Genomic DNA, 24,923 nt, shown 5'->3' with positions numbered 1-24,923 from the left:
GAGATGCACTGCTTTCCCCTCCTTTTGGAACATGAGCTGTTGCAGTGGCCCACACCCCGGAGGAAGGGTAGTGGATTTGGAGAGTGCTTTAAAATGCTGTTTTGTGGTATTTTAATACAAGATTTTAGTCAAGCAATGCCTATTGACATTGAGTTACGTGAAGGACCAGACTGCATGCTTCAAGACAATGGACCTCTGATAGCATGCCTGAAGTCCAGGCAAACTGCATTTTGTTAATTTGAAGGGGACATTGTCTCTACGAGCAGTTCAACCAAGACGAGGGAGCCCATGTGAGTGCTGTGTGAATCAGACAGATCTGTCCAGAAGTGTTCGATTAGGAGAGAAGCTCTTTGATGGAGTGATTCAGTTGAGCACTTGCGGAAGATTTAAAGATCATCTCCTCTGCTTGAAGCTCCTCCTTCTTCTGCTTCTCCTCCTGTTTTCAATTACAGTATTCCTGTTTAATGTGGATGCAGATACAACCGTGTTTGATTTTTTTTCTTACTGCTGACAGAGACAAACTGAAAGAGATGCCTGCCTGCTTTTATAGCAGAAGCCACATTATTTCCCTATATGTTAGCAATTAGATGCATTGTTTTCTGATCATAAGTCTTTCTCACAATCTATAGCATGACTGTAGTTGATTATAGAGCCTGATGTGTTTGGATTTGAGTGAGTTATATCAAGAACACTTTGGTTGCCTGTTTTTTGGGGGGTTGGGAGTGTTTGTTTGTGTTCTGTCAGAATGATTCTGGCTCATTTCATAAAATAAAGGAGAGTTGAGCTTTTCTGGCAGGGGTAGCTCAGCAAGAAGAAAGCGTAGCCCCAGGAATTGGCACTAATTCTAGGTAGTGCCCTGGACTCGGAATTGATTGGCAAGAGGGAACTGCATGGCATTGTGTGGCTTGATAGAATGGGAAACAAAAAACCAAGGAAAGCCTTGAATGCTCCTTGCCATGAAGAATTACAGGACTTTGTACAAGGTGACAGCCATCCTGATGTCACGGCCAAATTCCAATGTGGGAACTGTAATTGCAATTGGATGAGGGTTTTGCAGGGTCCATTGAAATCGGTGGGATTTGGCTGTTCACATCAGTGTAGTCAGATCATCACCATCACCCTTCGACATTTTGGCCTTCCAAATCGCAGCTCAGTTCACTGGGATCAGCCATCGTTCTCACCTCACAGAATGTTTCTTATGTAATTTATCACAAGCCAAACATTGCAAGAGTATGCTGATACTGGAGACCAAGGCCGCTTTTTCTTACTCAGTTTCCTAATACATTTTTGTAGCATATTCATAGCAGCTCTAATTTCTCATATGTGGCTTTTTGCAGTACTAGGGGCTTTCAGAAACAATTTATAATGTGTCCACATGATCCTGAACTTTCTGAGGGCTTTCATATCTGGTTGGTTTTGCCAAGTAGATACTTGTTTCCCATTGTTCTAGTTTGTATTACAGTAGCAAGCAATAAGGATCACTGTTGTGTTGGGTGCAATGCAAACACAATACAGAGGGAATCCTTGCCTAGAGAACCTGTTTTTTATTCTGGCCAAGGGAGAAATCAGTACACATTCTATTGTCTCATAGACTTTACAGGTTTATTAAAACCAAAAAAGGCACTTTTTCTCTGTCGGTATTTTACAGTGTATGGCCCTGTCCTCATTATATTTCTGATTCTTTGCCTAACCTGTCATGAATCCAGCCAGTGCATTTCTGAAATAAGGGAGTTCATACCCTGGGCAATTTCCTTGAGGAATCCCAGACAGCAGAATTTGAGTGCTTTCCAGACAGGTCTCCCTGGCCTTTTGCCACTTGTGAGTGGCCCCATCTTAACCTCCAGACATCATGTAAGCATTTGAAAGTCATCAAATGACTGATGAGTGAATCACTAGGAAGTTGTCTCCCAATGTGAAGGATTTAAATTGGAGAAAGCACAGAGAAAATTATTACAGCAAGGTAAAAATGATGGGGAGTCCTTTTTCATCAATGTAACACGCAAGCAGCATGAAGATAACATGGGTAGTTTAAAAATTAGTTGAAATAAGGTTTTTAAACATTAATATCTTAAAATTCAGGTAAAAGTCTGTATTTGCTTATATTCTTTACCATGAGGGTGATGAAGCCCAGGGAAGCTGTGGATGCCTCAGCCTTGGAGGTGTTCAATGTCAGGTTGGATGGAGCCTTGGGCAGCCTGATCTAGTGGGAGGTGTCCCTGCCCATGGCAGGGAGTTGGAACAGGATGATCTTTAAGATCCATTCCAACTCAAACTATTCTATGATTCTGTGATTCTATCTTGATATCACAAGAACAGAACTTGATGCCAGCCTCTGAATTACCACAGAATACGCAGAGACGGACCCAAGTTCTCCAGAACTTGCCTTGCTTGAGAATTGGACTGGTTGCCCATGCAGAGTTCTACACAGTTCTACTCATAGGGAGCAATCACGTCATAGCCAAGGCTCTCAGCAGATCTGCTGTACCTCTTAAAGCAGAAAGATGTCCAAGAGTGTGAGCAGAGTTTTCCCTGGACCTAGCTCAGACTGTGGAAACATTTTTAGTTGCTATTAAAAAGCATCAAATTACAGACAACAATTTCAAAATCTTTAGGCAAGCAGAATAATTGGGAGTTTCAGGAACTGCTTAACTGAAATTTCACCCAGTCGTGACTGCCTTTAAGATCATTGGCAGCAAGTGCCCATGGACAGGTTTCGTATATTAACTGAGGTAGAATAAATATGCCTTTATTTCCATCTTCTGTTTCAAAGGCTATGGAAATATCAGAAACAAATTGTTAGCCAGCCGTGCCTTAATCGCGGCGCTGAAAATGTGCTTTCAATTGGATTGCTAGAGTGTGCTGCCTCATGTTGTTCTAGAGAGGGGGACTTGTCACTCCTTGGGCCTTGAGGTTTGATCTAAGCCATATCCAAATCAATAGGCTGTCTGTAATTTCATGTGGACTTGGAGCCCATACTTAAATCTTGGTTAATTAAAAAAAAAATTGTCACTAGAATTCAAGATTATAGAATCATCGTAGAATCATAGAATGGCTTGAATTGGAAGGGACCTTAGAGGTCATATTGTTCCGGCCCCCCTGCCATGGGCAGGAACACCTCCCACTAGATCAGGTTGCTCAAAGCCCCATCCAACCTGGCCTTGAACACCTCCAGGGATGAGACAATGTCTAGGATACAGCTATGGTTGTGTAGGAAACACAACGTAGCCCACATCAGAGAAAATATTGTAAGAGCAGTGGTGTGTATGCCTGAATGGTTCATTCCTGCACAGTAATTACGTGCTGGTTCACATTGTTGTCTTGTGGGGAAAACATGTCCTTGAACGTCAGGAAATAAATAGGCAGTTTTAACGTGGTTTCAAACTGTGTTTCGACATGAATTAGTTTCTTTCAATTACAGTTGTGCCTGTTTCGCTAGCCATGGTTCAAACTAGTGTTGCCACAGATATAAAAATACAGAAATGTGAATGCAGGTAGGAATAGAAATTGCTCCTATGGTTTATAACACCTTTCGACTGCAAATTTCTTGATTTGGATGGGAGGAGAGCAGGTTCTGCCATTTGAGCTACAAGTAGTTTTTACAATGGAGTTGTCCCTGTTATCAGACAATGTGATTTTAATTGGTAGTAAAGATTAAGTCCTGTTCCTAATTATAATACCAGTGGGTAAAGCTTGACTGCAGATGTCCTTCTTAAAGGGACCTACAGGAAAGCTGGGGAGGGGCTTATTATCAGGGAGTGAAGAGATAGGATGAGGAGAATGGTTTTAAGCTCAAAGAGGGAAGATTTATGTTAGATATTAGGAAGAAATTCTTTACTGTGAGGGTGATGGGCACTGGCACAGGCTGCCCAGAGAAATGGTGGCTGCCCCATCCCTGGAGGTGTTCAAGGCCAGGTTGGATGGGGCTTCAAGCCCCTGGTCCAGTGGGAGGTGTTCCTGCCCGTGGCAGGAGGTTGGAACTGGATGGGCTTTTAAGGTCTCTTCCAACCCAAATCATTCTATGATTCTGCCTGAATTTATGATCTGAAGATCAAAGATGATGCTTTTCCAACTCCACACAGTTACTGGAATTTTATAAGAGAGGAAATCCTGATTAGCATGCTCTAAGACATAGTAATTGTGAAGTATGTTTCTTTCTTGCTGCCCATTTGGTCACTGCTCTCCATCCGTCTCAAACCTAGTGTCTAGAGGTGTGTTTTCTCTTACCTACCAAGGCGTGAGGAGCCTTTGTGAAATCTTAGGTAACAAGGGCCTGATTCATACTCCATTGCCCTCCCTGGGAAAATCCCCAGTGGCATCATCGGGCTTTGGCACATGGCTGGAGTCTCAGTAACTTCCTCATTTCTCTCGTATATAGAGGATATTCCTCAGCTGTACTAAGGCAGATGAGAACATAAATCTCATCCGCAGCTATCTGCTGTGAGTAATTTTTCCACAAGTAAATAAATCCTCCCTGTTTCCTCTTACCCACGGCACCTGGCAAACTGTTAACTGAGAAAATGTTGTTTCATTTGTGAGCCAACTTAAATAATTCTACAAATCTTTATTTTTTAATTCCTTGTTAGAAAACAGAACCAACTGAAACTGGCTGGCAGAGGAAATGTGCCCCTTTTTTTCCCTCCTCAACCTGGCTCAGTAATTAACTGCCCGTTTCTGTTTTCGCTTCTGTGGAATTCTATGCCTCTTTTTGAAACTTTTGACAAATCAGTCTATTTTCATTCTCCCTCTGCTGTAAATTCAATCCATATGTCTTAAAACATCCTTTCATAGCTTTGACATGGAAAAGGAAGTGGCTTAGGCTCTGCATAGGAGGTTCCAGTGTATTTCAAGCAAGCTCTTCTTTGCATGCATCACTTCTATTAGCTCCCAAAGGCTCGACTTCCTAATTATTCAGGTTACAGAGGGCATTGGCAGAGTTTTCTCCATTAACTAACAGTGATGTACAGTGAAAAAGCCCAACGGGATAAATCATTCCCTTATCCTCAAGCTATCCAGGAAGTTTTTGATGCAGCCCTTGGCTTTGCCACCAAGCAGGATGCAAAGAGGATGTGAGAAGGGTAGGAGAGATCAATTCAGCATGAAATTTCAAAAGAAAACATCAAGACGCAGAAACAAAGCTCGTACACAATGCACTGCCGTTCAGCTGGCAGGGGTTTGTTTGAGGAGAATACACAGCACCTACGTGACAGGAGGTCGCTGCCATAGGAGAAAAGCGTCTCCACATCTAAGGCTGAACAGGGGTCAGAGGGTGAGGGTGGGAAGGAAATGTAGGTCTAAGCTGGAATAGATCATATGGCTGCACATGGATCAAAGCTGGAAAAAATACAGGATGCAGCGGGGTAAGAGCGCAGGCAGCTGGGGCTCTAAGTGTCCTTGCCTGAAATCAAGTAAAATTCGGGATGGGGAATTGCATGATAGATTCATAATTAAAAATATAGAATCGTGGAATAGTTTGGGTTGGAGAAGACCTTGAAGATCATCCAGTTCCTCCCTTCCCGCCATGGTACCAACTGAATACAACTTAAAATATGGTAGCGACAAGAGTATGGGAACACTGGGAGCATTGCAAAAGGCTTTTCGGATCCACCTGCACCCTAGATGCGGTCTCACACTGCGTTTCATCAGATTCAGCCCCGACAGGTCCCCTCTCCTATGTCAGCTTCAGTCACACATACCATGCTCCCCACCTCACTTTGGCTCTAGAGGTCACATTTCCACCCTTCCTTCTCTCTGCCACCCAGAGCAATCATATGGCCAAAGGGCAACAAAATTCAGCTCATTAATTTGAAGAGATGCTATTCAACTAATGGATTTCTGGGAGGAAAGCAGGGAAGGCAATATTTTTTTGGATCTCTATGTGCTGCAGATCTGCTGTCTTCAACCAAAGACAACAGATGAAAAGGATGACTGCAGGGAGGTGAATGACTGCCCCTTTTAGAGACTGCCTGCCTCTCAACATGAAACTGTATGTCAAGTTTTTTGTAGCATTAGATTTATATAGATATTAGGAAGAAATGCTTTCCTATGAGAGTGGTGAGGCACTGGCACAGGTTGCCCAGAGAAGTTATGGCTGCCCCATCCCTGGAGGTGTTCAAGGCCAGGCTGGATGGGGTTTGGAGCAACCAGATCCAGTGAGAGGTGTCCCTGCCCATGGCAGGGAGTGGAACTGGATGAGCTTTAAGGTCCCTTCCAATCCAAACCATTCTGTGATCCCTGGTTGTCACTGCCAGTTCCCAGCCAATGCACCCAAATGGTCTCTAACTTGCCGATTACACACATGAGTTCTAGGGATATGTGCAAAGTAGGATGGGATTCCAATAATTACACAAAACTGCTTACAAATCCATTGTTCTGTACAGTTCCTCTGCATTTAATGCTCATGTGTGCAAGAAGATAAAATGGAAGGGGTGTGTGTGGTGTGAATGCTTATGTGCAGCGTAATTATCCATCTAATCTCTCTTCTTCATAGAGTGGTCATTTATAGTGGTGAAAATATATGCAGCCTCAAAACTTGTGGGTGTAGTTTGGCACATCCAAAGGTTCATACATGTAGAAACCACAGTCTGCGCGTTTGAAACCACATGCAGGTTCAAAGAACTGGCAAAGCCCATGGTTTTTGTTTTCAGGGTTGCAAAGATTGCAGCTATTATACCGTTTACCTTAGATGGATTTGAGGTTATCTTCCACACCTCTAGAAATGAGGCGCTTATATCTCGCAATCTGCATACAGCTGCGTGTGCACAGCTGAGTTGTTGTATAAACAATAGGAGAGACTTCACTAAAGCTTTTAGTGTAGTTTTATCTCAACTGCAATTTGTTTCTAGTTTTGAAAGGCTGTAGAAACATCCAGCCATACTCCCTGGAGCGAAGTTTCACTGTTTCAGCCATTCTAATGGTATTTACAGCACTGTTTGATTTGATTTGAACTGTTCAAAAGACCACAAGACCCCAGAGAGATGTGAACGTGTTCAAGTTCCTTATCGCTCCTATCACTAGAGCATCTTGCTTTTCCACTCCCATAACTTCACTCGTAACCGGACTGTTTGCTCTCATCCCCAGGTGTGCTGTCTCTGCCCGCCTCCTTTAGCCCATACAACGATGGCACTCTGTGCAGCGATGGACGGGCAGATGCTTATGCCCAGCTGGAACTCCGAACTTTAGAGCAGTCTCTGTTGGCAACTTGCGTTGGAAGCATCTCTGAACTGAGTAAGTCTTGGATGTAACCAAATGTGGGTTTCTTTCAGTGAGGCAGGAGAGCCAGTGCCTCCACTATTGAGGTCAGTGGGAGTGTTGCCATTGTTGACAGTGCAAGCGGTACTTGGCTAACATTGTGTAAGGTTTAATTGTCTCGTGGTGCTGTTTATGAAAATCAGGTTGTTTCATTAGACTACTTCAGCATTAGACTACTAATTCACCTTGGAGATGTGGCTTTTCTAGCCTTTTGGTAGTTAGGGGTGTCAGTGCCAACAGAAGATGAATGCTATTGCCTTGATGCCTCTGCAGACTTTCTTCTACATCTGTAGAACACAGCAGTAGCACTTCCCTCAGGTGGTGAAGAGGGTTCTCTTTATTAGTGTTTGTGCAGTGGAAATGTCAAGGGTGCAGGATATTCAAGGAAAAGCTTTTTGGTTACTTAAAAAAACAAAAAAAAAAAGCGAAGGGAAAAAATCTGAGAGCACTTTGGTAACAAAAATTTGTTCAAAACCTTCTTCTTTAATGCTAACCAAATGAAATGTTCCATTCCTAAACTATTCACAAAGCCCCTTTAAAGTAAACAAAAATGATTTGTGTTTTCCTGGTCTACTTTTCCCTTGCAACTTTTCTGCTGGCATCACTTTCTTAGTCTCCACCATCTGAATGCTAATGAACATCAGGGCCAGCAAGGAGCTTGTGGGTTTCACCATTTATTTTGCAACCTGCCTTAATTTGAGGTTTTCAAATTCCTTCAACACACCTCTATTTATCCTGGAACACAAGAGAACATTTGTAGCATGGGGCTGAGATTGAATACAGCTTCCTCTCTCTCTCTCTCTTCCCCCGTCCCTGCTTTGGCCAACTTGGTCATTACATCTAGTGAATAGATCTCCTGATACAGTTGCCTACTTTCCCTTTTTAAAAAAAAAAAAAAAGTTGCTGCACGTTGCCAGAAAAATAAAGAGAGTGAGTGTGCGAAGGAGAAGGAACGTTATTCTGAGATGAAAATTTGAATTCCAGATGCATTTCTGCTATAACTGTGCAGACTTCTGTGTTACTACCAGCACTAGAGTCATGATAGTCTCATAAAATGGTTACATCCTGGAGAGTCAGGAGCTACCAAAGTGGAAAGGCAGAGATGTTAGAAGGTTTTTCTGTTCTGAAGTGGGTTCCTAAACTGAATGTACTGTGCAACAAATGAGTGCCATAGTTTGATGTTGCAAAGTGGGGCTTTTAATGCTCTGATGATCTCCTGCTCTGCTCTGGTGAGACCTCACATGGAGTCCTGCATTCACTTCTGCAGTCCTCAGCACAGGGAGGACATGGAGCTGTTGGAGCAAGTCCAGAGGAGGCCATGAAGATGATTTGAGGGCTGGAGAACCTCACATAGGAGTAAAGCCTGAGACAGTTGGGCTTGTTCAGTCTGGGTAAGAGAAGGCTCTGGAGAGACTTTATAGAAGCCTTCCAGTACATAAAAGGGCTACAGGCAAGCTGAGGAGAGACTCTTGATCAGGGAGTGCAGGGATAGGATGAGGAGGAATATTTTTAAGCTGAAAGAGGGGAGATTTAGGTTAGATCTTAGAAAGAAAGGTTTTCCTGTGAGGGTGGTGAGGCACTGGAGCAGGTTGCCCAGAGAAGTGGCTGCTCCAGCGCTGGAGGTGTTCAAGGCCAGGCTGGGTGGGGCTTTGAGCAACCTGATCCAGTGGAAGGTGTCCCTGCCCATGGCAGGGGAGTTGATGATCTTTAAGGTCCCTTCCAATCCAAACCATTCTGCAATTCTATCATCTGAACCTCTAATACCGTTGTCATGTTTAGACATACAGAAGCTTTGTGGGGGGTTTCTCTCTTACCTGGGTAACACCAGAACTCCATGAGTTCAGCTGGAGGTTGTTTGGCAAATTCAGCATATTTCTCTTAGATATGAATGAACAAATAACTTCCTAAGAATTTCAGAGGGAGGTGTGACTAATTCATATGTGGCGTGGCTGAGTTCAGGGCACTCTCTCAGGAACCAGCTTTGTGATGGGGCGACTATTTCAGTTCCATCCTTTCCCAGTATTGTAACTATAGGACACAATAGAGTAACATTTCCTGTGAGAATTTTAGGAGACCGAGAAACAAAAAGCAAAAGAGGATTCTCCCAAGGAAAAAATAGATCCTGGCTATGTATAGTAATCTATAGTAATGTTTCAGCTCACTGGTAGGGTGGTCACAAAGATGTAGTGTCTGAAGCCTTTATTGCAAAGCTCTTGAGAGTTTTTAATGCACCACAATAAAAGGAGAGTAAACAGGGTGTGCCCAAAGGAAGCTTCTTACACAAAGAGCAGCTTTCTGTGGCTGCATAGCTGCTGTCTTGGGGTCATCACGCTGTGAGATCTTTAAAAATCTGCAGTCTTAATATCTTTTCTGAGTAGAGACTGTGTAATATGGGTTGCCTTCCTCCAGGCTTCCTCAAGCCTACCAGTACTCTGACACAGAGGCAGGCTGGCTCGAGTTCAAACACCAAGAGGACTGAGCAACCTAGAAAGCTCCCGGATTGAGCTTCTTACAAGGCTCAGGGGCAAATTTCTGGCAAGGCTTGTGACAGTCAGCATGATAGAGATTGGCTTTTTAATGAGAGAGTCAGGTCTTGTTATTCTGGAGAACCTTGCAGTTAAAGTGAGAATGAAAGAAGCAGACTCCTAGAAGAAGGGATTTCAGTATTGAACATAACATCATTCGTCACAAGTGCCTGGGTGCGAGGGCAGAACGTCATCACCTAGTTGAAAGAAATAGTAGCAACCTCATAACATAAAATGGTCATGTCAACTATGACAGTAAAGTATTTGTACTGGTGTAACTGGATTTGCCTTGTGCAAGCTGTGCGCCCAGGTCGGGCAGTCGACATTTATTTTACAAAGTAATTTTTGTGGGCCAGCAAGAAATTGGTTTACATGGTTGGAAAGAGGAGAAAACCAGCAATAAAACTGGCTGGAAAAATCACTGTAAAGCTGTTTTTCTGAATGTGTGGTGGCTGAGAAAAGTTTCATTCTAGATTTGTTTACGTTTTCTAACAACTTGTAATTTGAGAGGAAGTTAAATTTCCCATGCAGCAACCTGCAGAGTGGCAGCTTGAGAACACCTTATGTGGAGGAAAAAGAGTCTGTGCACACAAAAGACATTTCTTTAGCTATGAGAGATTTTATTTAGTTCAAAAAGTGTTCTCAATAGGGCTGTGGATGCATAGTAAGGAGATACTTTTGCATTCTTTCTCTTTGTGCAGGTGATTTGGTATCGCGAGCGATGCACCACATGCAGTGCTTGAACACCATCCGCCCAGGAATGAGCCCTATTCGGCAAACCCGGCAGCAGCAACCCATCTCCTGGTCCCCTGATGCTCTCCACACCCTCTACTACTTCCTACGCTGTCCTCAGATGGAGTCCATGGAGAACCCCAACCTTGACCCTCCGAGAATGACCCTGAACAATGAACGGTATGTAGGTTGGTCAGCTGGGAATTGGGCTAAGAAGGTCTCCTTGTGTAGAGTAACTGTGTGCCTGGTCAGCTCAGGCAGCTTTGTGGGATGCTACCTATCAGGCATCAGCTATTCCTGCAGTCAGGCCGGATTAGGGTGTCAGCCTTGCCAAGTTTATGAAGCCTTGGAATTGGAACTGGAAAGTGAGCTGTTTTTTCATGCAGTCTTTCCGAGCGAGGCATATACTGTATGCTGCCAACAAGTCTTGTCTAGAGACGCTGCCAAAAGTACATGTGGTTGCCTAAAGCAGTAAAGACCCTTACCAAAGAAAATCTTACCTTCTGAATAGCGCCAATTAACAGTTGCCATCGTTCTTGGGAAAAGCAGTGTCATTTGCCGTGCAGAGGGTTGAAAGGATTTATGAATGTCTTCTTAAGGATTACTTCAGTTAATGCTGTTTGTCTGTATAGAAAGAAATTTATGTAGGAAGCCAGTAACTAAACAGAAAATGCAGCGAGTCTCCCTACCTTCTGCCAGCATCCTAACTGACTCTGAAAGTAAGCCCATTATTAGAGTGGGTCAGAAATTTTCCAGTGGGATGTTTTTTCTGTTAGAAACCTCCCTGGTTTTCTTCCTGCCCAGCTCCTTGGCAGGCTGCCTGGCAGGCTGGTGGCAGCGGAGAGCTGAGGAACCTGAGAGCCCTGGCCACAAGCTGAGTTCCTTGACAGGTCAGGCAGCTCCTGTTCCTCAGCTCAAAGGCAGTCTGATAGTTGGCATCCTGCAGGGAGACCCAGGCCCCTCTGGACCTGTTAGATTTTACCAATCTGAAATACATAGCCGATTTTGTATTTATTTGAGCAATCTTACCTAAATGCGAAATTCACCATATCTGAGAAGTCAGGGCAGTCCGGTGCTCCTGATACTGGCCCAGATTGCCCAGAGAAATTGTGGATGCCCCATCCCTGGAGGTGTTCAAGGCCAGGCTAGATGGGGCCTTGGGCAGCCTGATCTAGAGGGACATGTCCTTGCCCATGGCAGAGGGGTTGGAATTAGATGGTCTTTAAGGTCCCTTCCAACCCAAACTATTCTATGTTTCTATGAGTTAAGGGAAGTTGAATAAAATAGGAAGAGGCACAGCTACGCAACTCTGAGCCCATTGGTAGCTCCCTAATTTAAGGTTCATTAATCGTAATCCAGTGCCCTACCTGGTGCAAAGTGGTTTATTTTGCATTTCATGTTTGCACACTGTGCAAAAAAAGAGTTTTCATGAGGCCAGATTCTGTAAAGTCGCACCACTGGTTCCCACAGTTGCACAGCTGAAGCTGCTGAGCAGCTTTTATCAGAAACATAGATTAAGCTTTCTATTTTGTGTTTTGTTCTTTTTAGTGCTCTCAGGATAATGATGTTACTACAGCTACTTGTTTTGTACACTGAGGATAATAAATGAGTTAAATCGGGAGTGCGGTTATCTCTCCAATTGCTCCCAAACAATGATTTTCACATGGTTCACTGGAGTTTTGTTTGAATGCAGGCTGCAACTCTATTCTGTTTTAAAATCCACACTAGATCCTATAACAGCTGGTGTAAGGGAAATTTCTGCCATATTTTCTGACCAGTACTTAACAGTAAAGGAAATTAAAGAGGATGTATTAAAATGGAGCAAAAACTGACATTGGGGGAAATAGACAGAACCTGAGGACTATTGGGTTAAACAGTTGGCTTTGAAATGTTTATGAAATCTGGAAATGAAATTAATACTGCCTATTACACCAGAAAAATGAACATCCAACCCTACCTTTCACTTGCTACAAGATGTGTTTGTATGTCTTTTGCTCTATCGACCTCTGCACGTGTTATTTAGCATAGCCAGTGGGATAAATACTGCTAGCAGCACTTTATACCAGAGATAGTTTATTCCTCCCTAGCTTAAGAGGAGAGATGGCTGAGGCTGCGTGTGAGATGCCGGACTCGTGGCATGATAGATGAGGGCAGTGATTCACCTAATGTGCCTTGGCAAAGCTGTGCAGCCCAGTTCTTTTATTCTTTCCTGAGCTGTGCTAAATCAGCTGCAAACTCTGCATTGCTCTTTTGTGCATTTATGCTCTCGCTCTGGAATATACTTGTTTTGTGCACTTCAATCCCCATTTGTTTTGTACTGAAAAAAATCTCGGTCACAAACAAGGACGAGAACGCTGACCTATTCTGCGTTTACCCATGCTTCAGTTTTGAGGTTGCTGTATAAAACTATTAGTATTTAATCTTAAATTTAGCAAAGAGAGGCTGTTAGAATTGCAGATTTGGTGAAACCTGATTTTGGGAAGATCTGTGAGCCGCATTGATTCAGTGGCATTGCAGTTGTTCAGTACATCTAGAGACCTGACCTACTGTCCACCTTGCTTGGCTTTCTGTTGTCTATGAGCTCTGTGTGTGTGTCACGCTGCAAAACGAAGTGCTGTAGAAATCATAACACTGTTGGTTCTGGGAGGCCTTTGCTGTTCTTCAGTTCAACACAAAGGCAAGTATAGAATTCAAGTTCTGAAACCATGCCCAGTGGAGGGTGTCATAGGCCATAAAGGGCTTTAAAAAACCTTGCCGAGCTTCTGAACATATCCTGCAGGAAACTATACAAGGTGTAGAATCACAGAGTCATTAAGGACCTCTAAGATCATCCAGTCCAACCATCAGCCCAACACCACTGTTGCTACTAAACCAGGCCTCCAAGTGCCACATCTAGATGTTTCTGCAACTACACACTTGCATCTAGATAGTCGGGGCACCCCAACGAACGCAGACAGTTTAAACTCCTAGAAGCTGTGTGCCTTATCAAGGCTAAAAACTTTAGCAACCAAAGAACTGAAGTGGCTAAACTGGAGAGTCCTGCAGGAGTCGGGTGGGAGTAGGCATCTCACTAGAGCATGGCAGATAGAGGAGCTTTCTGCTTTGGCCTCCAGTGTGTGAATGATTAAGAATACTGATAGATTGGAACTATGGAAAATCTGTGGGTAGGATATACCTGGTTCTGATACTTATTTCCAGGTAAAGTAATTGAAGCAGAAGAAGGAGAGGAGGCAGAATTAGAGAGTCTTACCTGCAGCACAAGTGTAGTGAGGAGCAGCTGATGAAACTAGGGTTGTTTAGCCTGGAGAAGAGGAGGCTGAGAGGAAACCTCATTGCTCTCTACAGTTACATGAAAGGAGGTTGTAGCAGGGTGGGTGCTGGTCTCTTCTCCCAATTAACAAGTGACAGAGTGAGAGGAAATGGCCTCAACTTGTGCCAGAGGAGGTTTTGATTGGACATTAGGAAGAAATTCTTTATCGAAAGAGTGGTGAAGCATTGCAACCTGCTGCCCAGGGCAGTGGTGGAGTCTCCATCCTTGGAGGGGTTCAAAAAGCATGTAGATGTGGCACTTTGGGACATGGTTTAGTAGGCACAGTGGTATTGGGCTGATGATTGGACTGATTGATCTTAGAGGTTTTTTCCAGCCTTCATGACTTATGGTTCTAGAGATGAAGCACCCAGGTGTCATGAGCAAAACATTTGAAATGTTTCCACAAGAGCTGCAGCTGCTTGCTGTCTGACCAAACCCTGACCCACTTGGAACCCCCAAATGTCCTTATTTGCTGCATGGGCAGTAGACCATCCACCGTTTGGTGTCAAATAAGCCACCTGAGGAGGTGTTTTGCAAATGCAGAGTGCCACTTGTGCAGTATTTTGGCAAACAAATTCTATCCTGAGGTGAAGAATGAGCTGCTTTGCTCAGTAAGGATACACCTGACTGCCCAAAGGCTAAGAGCTGTCTCTGCCATCAGAGAGCACAATTGCCTTGGTGCTGCAAAAAAAAAGCAGCTCTACTGGGCAATAAGATTTTTTTGTTTCTCAGAGATCATAGTTTGTATTATGTCAGAGTTCAGACAATGTGGTTTTGGACCATGAAGAGTAAGCAGACGCGTGGCACTCCCTCTCTCTGCTCTGTTTCTACTCTGGGTTATTTCCCGTTGCTTATGTCAGGCTGGCTGCGCTTGGAAGCACTCTGCAGTGTGAGATCATGTCCCAGAGCAACTGAGTGAGTTTGCTGGGATTGTTTGGGATGCTGCAACTTGAGAAGGGCCATCCAAAGGTAAATGAAGTTTCTTATCCCTTCTTCACTTTTTCCCAAGTGGAATATAAAAGCTTTTGTCTTGTTTTTAATGGTGTGTCAAGGAAAGAATGCTCTCTCAGTGATACTTATCTGCTCCCCATAGAGCACAAATCGGTCCATTTTATGGTCTCATTTTCCAGCTGGGTGGACTAGTCTACCTCAGGTGAATGGGCCAAGATGGCAGTCCAGCCTTAAAGCTGGGTGTAGAAGCCATTGACTGCTCTCACCTATCTCTGTTTGGTTATCTTGTGTTGGTACAGAATTTCTTGTAGGAAAAAGAGCATGATCTAATACCTAAAAATAGGGAGGGAAATTTAGATCCTGTTTCCTTGCATGGCTGATCATCTGTGTGTCTTTGGTAGGCTGAGATTACTCCTCTTCCAACTACCCTGTTAAAAAAAGCTATAATTGCATTTGCCTACTGTTGACGCTGTTGGTCTGTAGAACATTCTAAAAGCAATTCTGGGCTCATCCATCAGTACCCACAGATCTGGCCGTGTCAGACTTTCCTGAGCTATCTATGTTGCAGACGTGCCCGGTTTTACACATTGTCTGAGTTTACTGGTGCATTGTTTTATTCCAAATGTCAACGAAGCAATTTACATCAGCAGAAGCACACAGGCTGTACCCATCTGACTCTGTCAGTGAAAATCCAGTATATCGCTCATGAAATTCCAAAGCTGATGTAGGATTTGTCAATTGCCAACAGTAAAATTTGGAGCTTGCCCAGTTGATCGAAATTCATGGCTCTTCCGCTGGAAAAAGCTGTGGACACCGCAAGAAGCCAACCACAATTGCAGAGAGGGCCAACTTATAGGAGAAGAGAAAGCTCCATTCTGTTTTCCATGTGCAGGCATCTAGAAGGCTTGATCCTTCAGATTTTCTGCTTCTCTAGAGGATTCTGGTTTGTGATGTGATTGTGAAAAAAACAGAGGTCACTTGTTTTCTCCCTAGTTGCGTGAAATCCTTCTGAAAGGCTGCTGCTCATTCTGCTTTCAGCTGGATGGGTGCTTTTATTTACAAGGTTCAAAGGGGGTATAGATTTTTTTCTGCTCCAAGTCCTCCCATTACATCTGTTACCTAATGTGATACAGGGGTCATGGATAAGTATATTTTTCAGTAGGGTCAAGCAGGAGAAAATGGTTTAGTGCCTACTCTCCTGTGCCATATTAGATGGGCAGGACGGGGGAAGGAGCTGAGCTTGGGTTTTCTCTGCATGGACTATTTCTAGCAATGTCTGCTCTGGAATATTATTTGTTGGGAAAGGATGAAAAATGCATATGTGCTGCCAGGAGAAAAGATTGTAGCTATTCCATGCTGGTTTTGAGTGTTATTTGCTCAAATGCTATATTCTTACAATACCTGAGCTATTGTTTTAAATCATCATTAGCTAGAATGCTTGATTTTCCTGGAGAAGAGAAGGGTCCAGGGAGACCTTACAGTAACCTTCCTTTACCTGAAGGGGCTACAAGAAAGCTTGGGAGGGACTGTTCACAAAGGCTTCTAGTGATAGGACGAGGAGCAATGGGTATAAACCAGAGCGGGGCAGATTTAGACTAGGCATAAGGAGGAGTTTCTTCACCATGAGAGTGGGGAGGCCCTGGCACAGGTTGCCCAGGGAAGCTGTGGCTGCCCCATCCCTGGAGGTGTTCAAGGCCATGCTGGATGGGGCCTTGGGCAGCCTGATCCAGTGGGAGGTGTCCCTGCCCATGGCAGAGGGTTGGAACTGCATGGGCTTTAAGGTCCCTTCCAACCCAAAATATTCTATAAATCTGCGTTTTTGTCTTGTGGCATACAATCCAGATTTACTCTGGCTAGCATGGAAACTAGAGATGTGCCTAAAATAATAGTTCCTGAGTTCCTGGTACAGCGTCAAAATCCTGTCCAAGCATCCCATACCTCAGTGGTGTTCAAGTTTGCGTCTTGGCTTATTATACTCTCAGACTCCAATACTCATCCTCAGATCAGACTGAGCAGAGCAGCAGCGCATGATATCTCTTGTACTTTATAAAATTCAGTCTGTCTTCACATAAATCAGAGAAAAATAGTCTCCGAGTAGTTTGTGCATCTGCTTTCCTACTACTTTCAAGAGCCTTCTGATGAATGTCCCTATCAAGGGTCTTGCAGTGACTGAAGCAAAACAAAACCCCAGTGCTATGGCTATTTCTAAATCTCCAGTGACAGTCAGATGAAAACAGCCTCTTCATCACATCTAAATTTCATGTTTTGAGAAAGCATTACTTCGCTCTTACTTAGCACCTATTTACTTAATGATCTCTAGGTGCATCATTAGGAATAATTAGGACCTTCAGCTCATTCCGTCATGGTTAGTTGCTTTCTTCCCTTGTGTTCATAAACTGCCTGGCACAACCAAATGTTCATTCTGAAATTGCTTGAGACGGGAGTGATTTGGTCGTATGGATCAAATTTAGACAATGTTATAGATTCATTCATATTAAAGAGCATACTAACATCCCAGTAATCGATGTGAATTGTCTCCAGAAGGTGTTGCTCTGTGTTGCATGGGCATCCAACTGGCAGAAAAGGAAGGAAAATCAGGAATAGCCTACAGAATCTGCTGCCGAGACCTCTTTGCTTGAACTGCATCCTCACCATCGCAGTGGAGTATCACTGCTGGTTTTCAAGATAAATCTTTTCTCCAGATGGATGTTTCCAAACTCTCATTGATCTGTCATGAAGCTTTTTTCCCCCTCTGCTTTTTTTAACTGCAGGTTTATGGAATTTTATTAAGTGCAATAACTACATCATTGTCTGTCTTTTAGATTTATCTGCGCCCTAGCCTTTCCCAATTCAAATATAATATATTTATGTCTGAATTCTTTTATTTTACAGCCATATCCCATTGTTACCATGCCACATCAGGAACAGAACTTGATACACTTAGTTCTACGAGCTTTCTATATGAAAAGGGCTGCAATGAAATAAGTTTTGTGATCTCTCATCTGAGAGATCTTAATATCTTTCTATTCTGTCTACAGCTGCCTCACCAGTCAAGGATAAGTATATAGGAATAATAAACCTAGACCCTGATTCATGTGCCTTGAGAGAATTATGTTGTAATCATACATTCATGTTTAACAGTACTTAAATCCAAAGCCAGTGGAGTAATTATGGAAAGAAGTGTCAGTGAGCACATTCCAATCCTACCCTGACGCAATAATCCCATTGATTTTGTTATGAATGTACTGATTAAATATGGAGAAACAGAAAGAAGCTTCACATTGGACTGTGACTATCATGGCATTTCTTGTTCAAAGTGGACTTAAAAATGTGCCCCTCTTTGTTTTAAAGAAAAAAGTCTATTTGCTGTTGATGAAAGATTAGTTTGGTAGATTTATTAGAAGAGTAAGGCAACTATAAACAGATGTGATCATCTTCCTTCACCAATGCTAAGGAGAGAAGCCGTTACCATGTATTTTTGACTGTTTTGGACTTTGACCAGTTAATGTCACACTTAATCGTGATTTTGAGATACTCATCCACAAGGAAGATGCAGTGAATTCCCTGTTTCAGAGGTCATTAAGCTACAATCAGTGTGTAACTACTGACTAAAATTACCCGTTCATTGGCAGTGCTGGTCCTGACTTAGGCAGATTTATGTATTTATTGAGCCCATACTGAATTGAATCATAAAATCATAGAATGGGTTGGAATGGACCTCAAAGCCCATCCAGTTCCACCCAGGGACTGGGGCAGGGACATCTCCCGCTGGATCAGGCTGCTCAAAGCCTCATCCAACCTGGCCTTGAACATCTCTCCAGGGTTGGGGCAGCCACCACTGCTCTGGGCAACCTGTGTCAGTGCTTCACCACCCTCACAGGAAAACATGTCTTCCTAATATGTCATTTACATATCCCTTCTTTCAGCTTCAAACTATTCCCCCTCATCCTATTCCTGCACTCCCTAATCAAGAGCCACTCCCCAGCTTTCCTGTAGGCCCCCTTTAAGTACTGGAAGGAAGCAGTATCTTGAATATCTTCTCCAGTTTTGAGAACTGAGCACAAATGTCACTTAACAGGAGGAGTCAGTAGCTTTATCACACTTGGGGTGAACACCTTTTCCCCATCCTGCTCTGTATGGTGACATCTCAGCACACATTGCAGCAGTAACACGTAGCCAGATAAAAGCAGAACCACTTAGCAATGACTGACCTGCCAAAAGAGTCGAATCCCCTGCTAGTGAGAATCTACCGTACGTGCCCCTTGTATCCTACCTGAAGGGCTGGAGAGAGGTTTAGGATGAAACATTTTTGTTTGTTTATCACTCCGCATATGTGTGTCCCAACACACTCTGAGCGTCACAGCATTGGATATGTGAAGTGAGTTAAAACCAGGTCACATTAAAGTCAATAGGTGACAGTAGTTATTTTGGGATTCCTGGATGCATTCCTGCCTGGCATCATCTGTTGAGGTATTTTTAAGTCTCGTAATTTTCTCTATTGTTCACTTCTTTTTAATTAAAAGATTGCAAAATGAGAACATGAGGGGTAACCCTGGCAGCAGTGAAGGGAATTCCCTGCTGTCCCTGAGGATCTAATTCATCCAAGGGCACCTGCTGAAGCTGGCAATGCTGTCTACTCTGAATTTCCCCCCCGTGTCTTTTATGTTGTTTGTATAAACAAACACCACTCGATGCTTTTTAAGTCTGCCTATCTCGCACCTGGGGAAGATGAGCCTTTCTTCCATCCTGCTGCCTGTAAGCAATTTGTAGTGTGGCTGGAGTGTTTCCAAAGTAGCCTGTATCTTCTGATCTTGATGTATTGGAGCAGGGGTGTGGTACAAACATAGGTTATTTAAATTCTCCACAAAATTGCAAGGAAGAGAATCTCACTATATAGAAAATAGGTTTAGATTGGATATTAGGAATATTTCTTCCTGAAAAAGTGGTGAAGCATTGGAATGGGCTGCCTAGGGGAGTGGTGGAATCACCATCCTTGGAGGTGTTCAAAAAACGTGTAGATGTGGCACTTTGTGACATGGTTTAGTAGGCACGGTGTTGTTGAGCTAACAATGGACTTGATGATCTTAAAGGTCTTTTCCAACCTTAATGATTCTATGAAAATGGGACAGCACTGAGCAGACTGCATGGAGAGCAGAGACTGCCTTCCCATGCCAGCCTTGACACGCCTGTAGGCACCCTGTGTTGGATATTGTTTGTTGTTTGCTGTTACATGGGGAGAAGACGAAGCAGCAAGCCAGCATCAAAAATGAAGAGAAAATAATCCAGAAAAAAAATTTAAAACAAAACTGTTACAGCATATTTTGCTAAAAAGGCGTTATAGAAACACAGAAAGAATGAGACAAGGTCTTCTGGCTTCTTTTTTCACCTGTTCTGGTTTGATCTAAAGTAGAATGGTTTTCTGACTCTAGCCTAGCCTTGTCTAAGTAACTTCGTTTTCTGAAAGTTAACTACACATTTTTCAGACAGTGTTTCTCTCTGTAAGCAGGAACACAGAGCATTGGCATGCAGAAAGGCATTGCTTTCATCTATCCTTGTGGAGACAAAGGTCATCCTCAAGTTGGTGGAATGCCATAAATGAAAGGGGCAAAAGAGGGAGGAGCAGACAGGACAGGGGACGCAAAACTGCCAGAGAGTATTCCATCCTATATACATCACACTTAGGTATAAAACTGAGGGATCACGATCTTCTTTAATGACCAACGTCCAATGAGGACCTTGTCTGTCCTTTTGCCCTGATCTCAGATCCATGCATTCCTGAATTCCCCAGTTCCCTCCTGCCACTGAATCCAGCCAGGACCTTTCCTTATGCCTGTTCTGCAGCATCTGTGGTGACATACTCATGGGGGAAAGTGGCACAATTTCATATATTTGTATATATTTATTATTATTATTATTATTACTACTACTACTTTTTTTCTCTCATTTCACAGAATCACTAGGTTGGAAAAGACCTCCAAGATCATCAAGTTTCCCTTTTCCTGGCTTGGGGGAAGGGAACTGGGATCACAACTGCTTACATTTTAGCTGCCAAATTGAGCCGAGCTGGGTCAAAACCATAACAACCACCTTTCAGGCAGTGAAATAGTAGAGGATTGACCGAGAGTCTGAATTTCTCTACTTGACATTTGCTGGTTTGCTGTCATTTAATATCTGCCTGTCTCCATTTTTCCTAGGCATAGATCCTTACAGACAGTATTGTGATACCAATGTAGTAGTGCTCTTATCGCTGATTTAGGTAAAGAGCAGTGGAGGAAAGGTTCTGAGCAAAGAACGATGATGGTTACAAGCCAACAAGGTTCTTCTTTTTCAGTAATTGTCGTTTCCAGTTGAAGTTAATATGATTTCCTATTGGACTAAATTACAAACCATTGCTCACAGAACTTGCCTGTTTCCTGAGGAAGAAGTTAGCCCGTGCTTTAGCAAAGGCCACATTAAATAAAGACATAATTTGAGCTTTAGCTGTGCGGCAGCCAGGGCTGGCAGATTGTTAGGGTTTCTGCTCTTATTGTTCCTGACATCTTGGTAACAGAGAACTAAAAGCTAAGCTCTTCTGGAGAGTAAATGTTTCTAGGTATAATTTATGATAATAGCAAAACCCATTCTTTCTCTTTGACCTCCTGGAGATTAGAAACTAAGCTTTCCCTGGGGTAATCCTAAATTGCTGTCTCTATGCTTTGCTCCCTTTTCTAAAGGAGAATCGGGCACTTGGTACTTCTTTGTTCTATACCTGTGAGTGCATGTACTGCCATGACTTCAGGGAGACCTTAAGAGCAGCTTCCAGTACTTAAAGGGTGGCTCCAGGAAAGCTGGGGAGGGACTCTTGATCGGGGTATGCAGGGATAAAATGAGGGAGAATGGTTTTAAATTGAAGGAGAGGAGCTTTAGCTCAGATATTAAGAAGAATTTTTTTCCTATGTGGTTGGTGAGACACTGGCACAGGTTGCCCAAAGGATTTTGGGATGCCCCATCCCTGGAGGTGTTCAAGGCCAGGTTGGATGAGGCTTTGAGTAACCTGATACAGTGAGAGATGTCCCTGCCCATGGCAAGGGAATTGGAACCAGAGGATCTTGAAGGATCCCTTCTGACCCAAACCATTCTATGATTCTGTAATTCTATGACCTGATGGTCTGATATAAAGCTAAACCATACTGGTTTTATCACATTTTTACAGTAAATACCGAACTGACTGTTTTAAAAAGCATTTCTGATCTGCAAGAGAAATCTTATTCAAATGAGTTACATGTCTGGGCTGATTCAGCTCTGGTTCGTGGATTGTTCTAGGGCTAAACAACCTTGTGTTGACACAAGGCATGCTAGTCTAACATGTTGCTTTGAGAGGAAAGAGGCTGAGCTGTGTTTTGCTCTTAACTGCTTATCAGTATGAATTTGGAAAGATGCTGATGAAAGGAGCAGTTTCAGTCTGGAGTCAAACTACTGGGAACTCCAGATCCACTGAAGAGTTTGTACCTGAAGTTCTTTCTTCCATAGATTATGGAATCATAGAATCATTAAGATTGGAAAAGGCTTCTAAGATCATCCAGTCCAACTGTCAGCCCAACACCACCGAGCCTGCTAAACCATCTCCTGAAGCTCCACAACTACATGTTTTTTGAACACCTCCAGGGGTGGTACGTACGAGGAGCGGCTGAGAGAGCTGGGGTTGTTTAGCCTGGAGAAGAGGAGGCTGAGGGGAGACCTTATTACTCTCTACAACTACCTGAAAGGAGGTTGTGGAGAGGAGGGAGCTGGCCTCTTCTTCCAAGTGACAGGGGACAGGACAAGAGGGAATGGCCTGAAGCTCCACCAGGGGAGGTTCAGGTTGGATATCAGAAAAAAATTCTTCACAGAAAGAGTCATTGGGTACTGGAACAGCTGCCCAGGGAGGTGGTCGAGTCGCCTTCCCTGGAGGTGTTTAAGGAACGGGTGGATGAAGTGCTGAGGGACATGGTTTAGGGAGTGTTAGGAATGGTTGGACTCGATGATCCAGTGGGTCCTTTCCAACCTTGTGATTCTGTGATTCTGTGAACTGTCAGGAATTCAGGTAGCCACTTCTTATCTCCTCAGCTTCCTTCAGAAATGCAAAAGATCCCTCCAGAGAACCATGGGGTTCTTCTGAGCCAGGTGCTTCTAAATTGGTAGGCTTTTTCAGTAGGAAAGGGTGAGTTGTGCTTGATGCAGTATTAGGAGGACATAGTTAAGCTAGTTGAGAGGAATACAAACACATTAGTACGAAATTGTAACAGGACTAATATAACCTGCTCAGAATGGCTCTTGTTGTAATTACATTGCTTGCAGCATCCAGACTGTGTGATTAAGTTACCACTGTGCCAATTGTGTAGTCAGTGCTCAATTCCCTGTTGTGGCTGCCAAATTCTTCAGAAAGGATCACTCTGAAGAGTTGTGCATTAGAACATCACAGAAACATATGTTCCTTAAATGACTTTCCATCTGGGCATCCCATTCTTTCTATCCAAGAAGCCAGGATACTTTAATTAACTCACTTTGGAACCTCTCTTAGTCTGCTAAACTCTCTGTTAAGAAAATATGATTAAGGGTAAGGGGCCAAACTAACTTAATCTGACTGTATGTGTAGAAAGGGCATTCACCCCCGTATAAGTGATGTGTTCTGGGTATGTACACCTTTATTCACATAGTCAGGGCTCAGAGCTATCTGTTGTGAAGAAAGGCAAATGAAAACTAGTCTATTTTTCGAATTATTTAGTTTATTTTTATTTGAAGTAAAAACTCTGGGAAGAGAGATGCTGGTTTCGTATGTTTTGTCAACCTCTTATTGCTTATTCTTCCTTTGTGTTTGTAATGCTGGGCACTGCCTGTTGATAGAAAGTTTTATTCAAGCAACAGGTTATGAAGTGTAGATCAGATGAAGATTTTGAATGATAGTATATTTCTCAACAAGCTGAAAAAAATAATTGTGCACGTCCCTCTTGGTGTTAGAAGTGATACAGGTTTAATTTTGTCATTCTTAACATACCGTTCATCCATGCTGCTGTGGTTTTAGATCTGCTTTCTGGCAGCAGAGTTTTAACAGGGCTGACGAGGAAATATCCTTGTTATTTGGTATAAGATACACAACTTAACATTATGTCATGCTGACAGGTAGCTGGAGCTTGAAATTTCTCCGTGTTCCTGTAGTAACCACAGTGCTGCACCCTCTGCCATGGTCAAAGTGGAGCAGGTTGGACCTGTTGCAAGAACAGGTTTTAACTGTGCATAAGAAATGTTTATCTAATCTATTAATATATGACTTTTTAAGTGTGCCTTTTTAGAGAGATGGGGAAGCAGATAACCTGGATATGGGAGCTGTACAGCAGTTAGGTTTGTTAATTTGCCTGTACTGCAGATGTCACGGGTACAAACATTGCTAGAGCCTTACTCAGACATTTGCAAACACCATGAAATCTGCAACTCTGTAGAGTACGAGATGCAAAACTTTGGTAGTGTGGCAAGTTGCTTTGTAGGGAAGTATTGCTTTATGCAGCAGTGCATGCTGCTGACCTCCTATTTGTGCTAGTGGTCTTGGCAATTGCATGGTTAATGGATACAAGATTTGAAGGTAAGACCATTCCATCTCTCATTTGTGAAGGTTCCCCCCGCTTCTGGTGTAGAAGTGCATGTGTTTTGAAGAATGATTTAAGTTACCTACTAGCTTCTGCAATGTATAGATGCACTGGAATGGGTTGCCCAGGGAAGCTGTGGGTGCCCCATCCATGGAGTGTTCAAGGAAGGTTGGATAGGGCCTTGGGCAGCTTGATCGAGTGGGAGGGTGTCCCTGTCCATTGCAGGGGGGTTGGAACTAGGTGATCTTTAAGGTCCCTTCCAACCCAGACTATTCTGTAATTTTATGAACATGTTCCTTTGGGAGAAACTGGAAGAGCAGTTTCATGAGTTAGCATTATGAGCTGACAGCATTTGAAAGACTTTACACCAGACTTGCTAAAGTTCATGATATTTTGTCAACCGTAGCTATTGCCTGCAGCATGTAAATTCACTGTAATAGGAACCCTACAACTCTGGCCTTAGATCTGTGTATCTTAGATCTAGAAGGACTTGGAGGTGCTGGTGGATGAGAAGCTCACCATGAGCTGGCAATGTATCCTTGCAGCCTAGAAATCCAG

The 24,923-nt window shown here is 43.3% G+C and overlaps 1 protein-coding gene across 1 annotated transcript in view; it reads left to right on the top strand.

Moving 5' to 3' along the window:
• ABTB2 (ankyrin repeat and BTB domain containing 2) overlaps positions 1-24,923 on the top strand; it is a 145,253-nt gene that overhangs the window by 85,607 nt on the left and 34,723 nt on the right. Inside the window, exons 2-3 of the mRNA XM_009564432.2 lie at positions 7,078-7,224; positions 10,475-10,685. Of these exons, the coding sequence (XP_009562727.2) occupies positions 7,078-7,224; positions 10,475-10,685 (358 nt within the window). The remainder of the gene's footprint in view (positions 1-7,077; positions 7,225-10,474; positions 10,686-24,923) is intronic.

The sequence above is a fragment of the Cuculus canorus genome, chromosome 5 (assembly GCF_017976375.1).
Source record: "Cuculus canorus isolate bCucCan1 chromosome 5, bCucCan1.pri, whole genome shotgun sequence".
Taxonomy (NCBI): Eukaryota; Metazoa; Chordata; class Aves; order Cuculiformes; family Cuculidae; genus Cuculus; species Cuculus canorus.
Note: the sequence above shows the minus strand (reverse complement) of the source record. Positions and strands in the feature narration are given on the sequence as shown.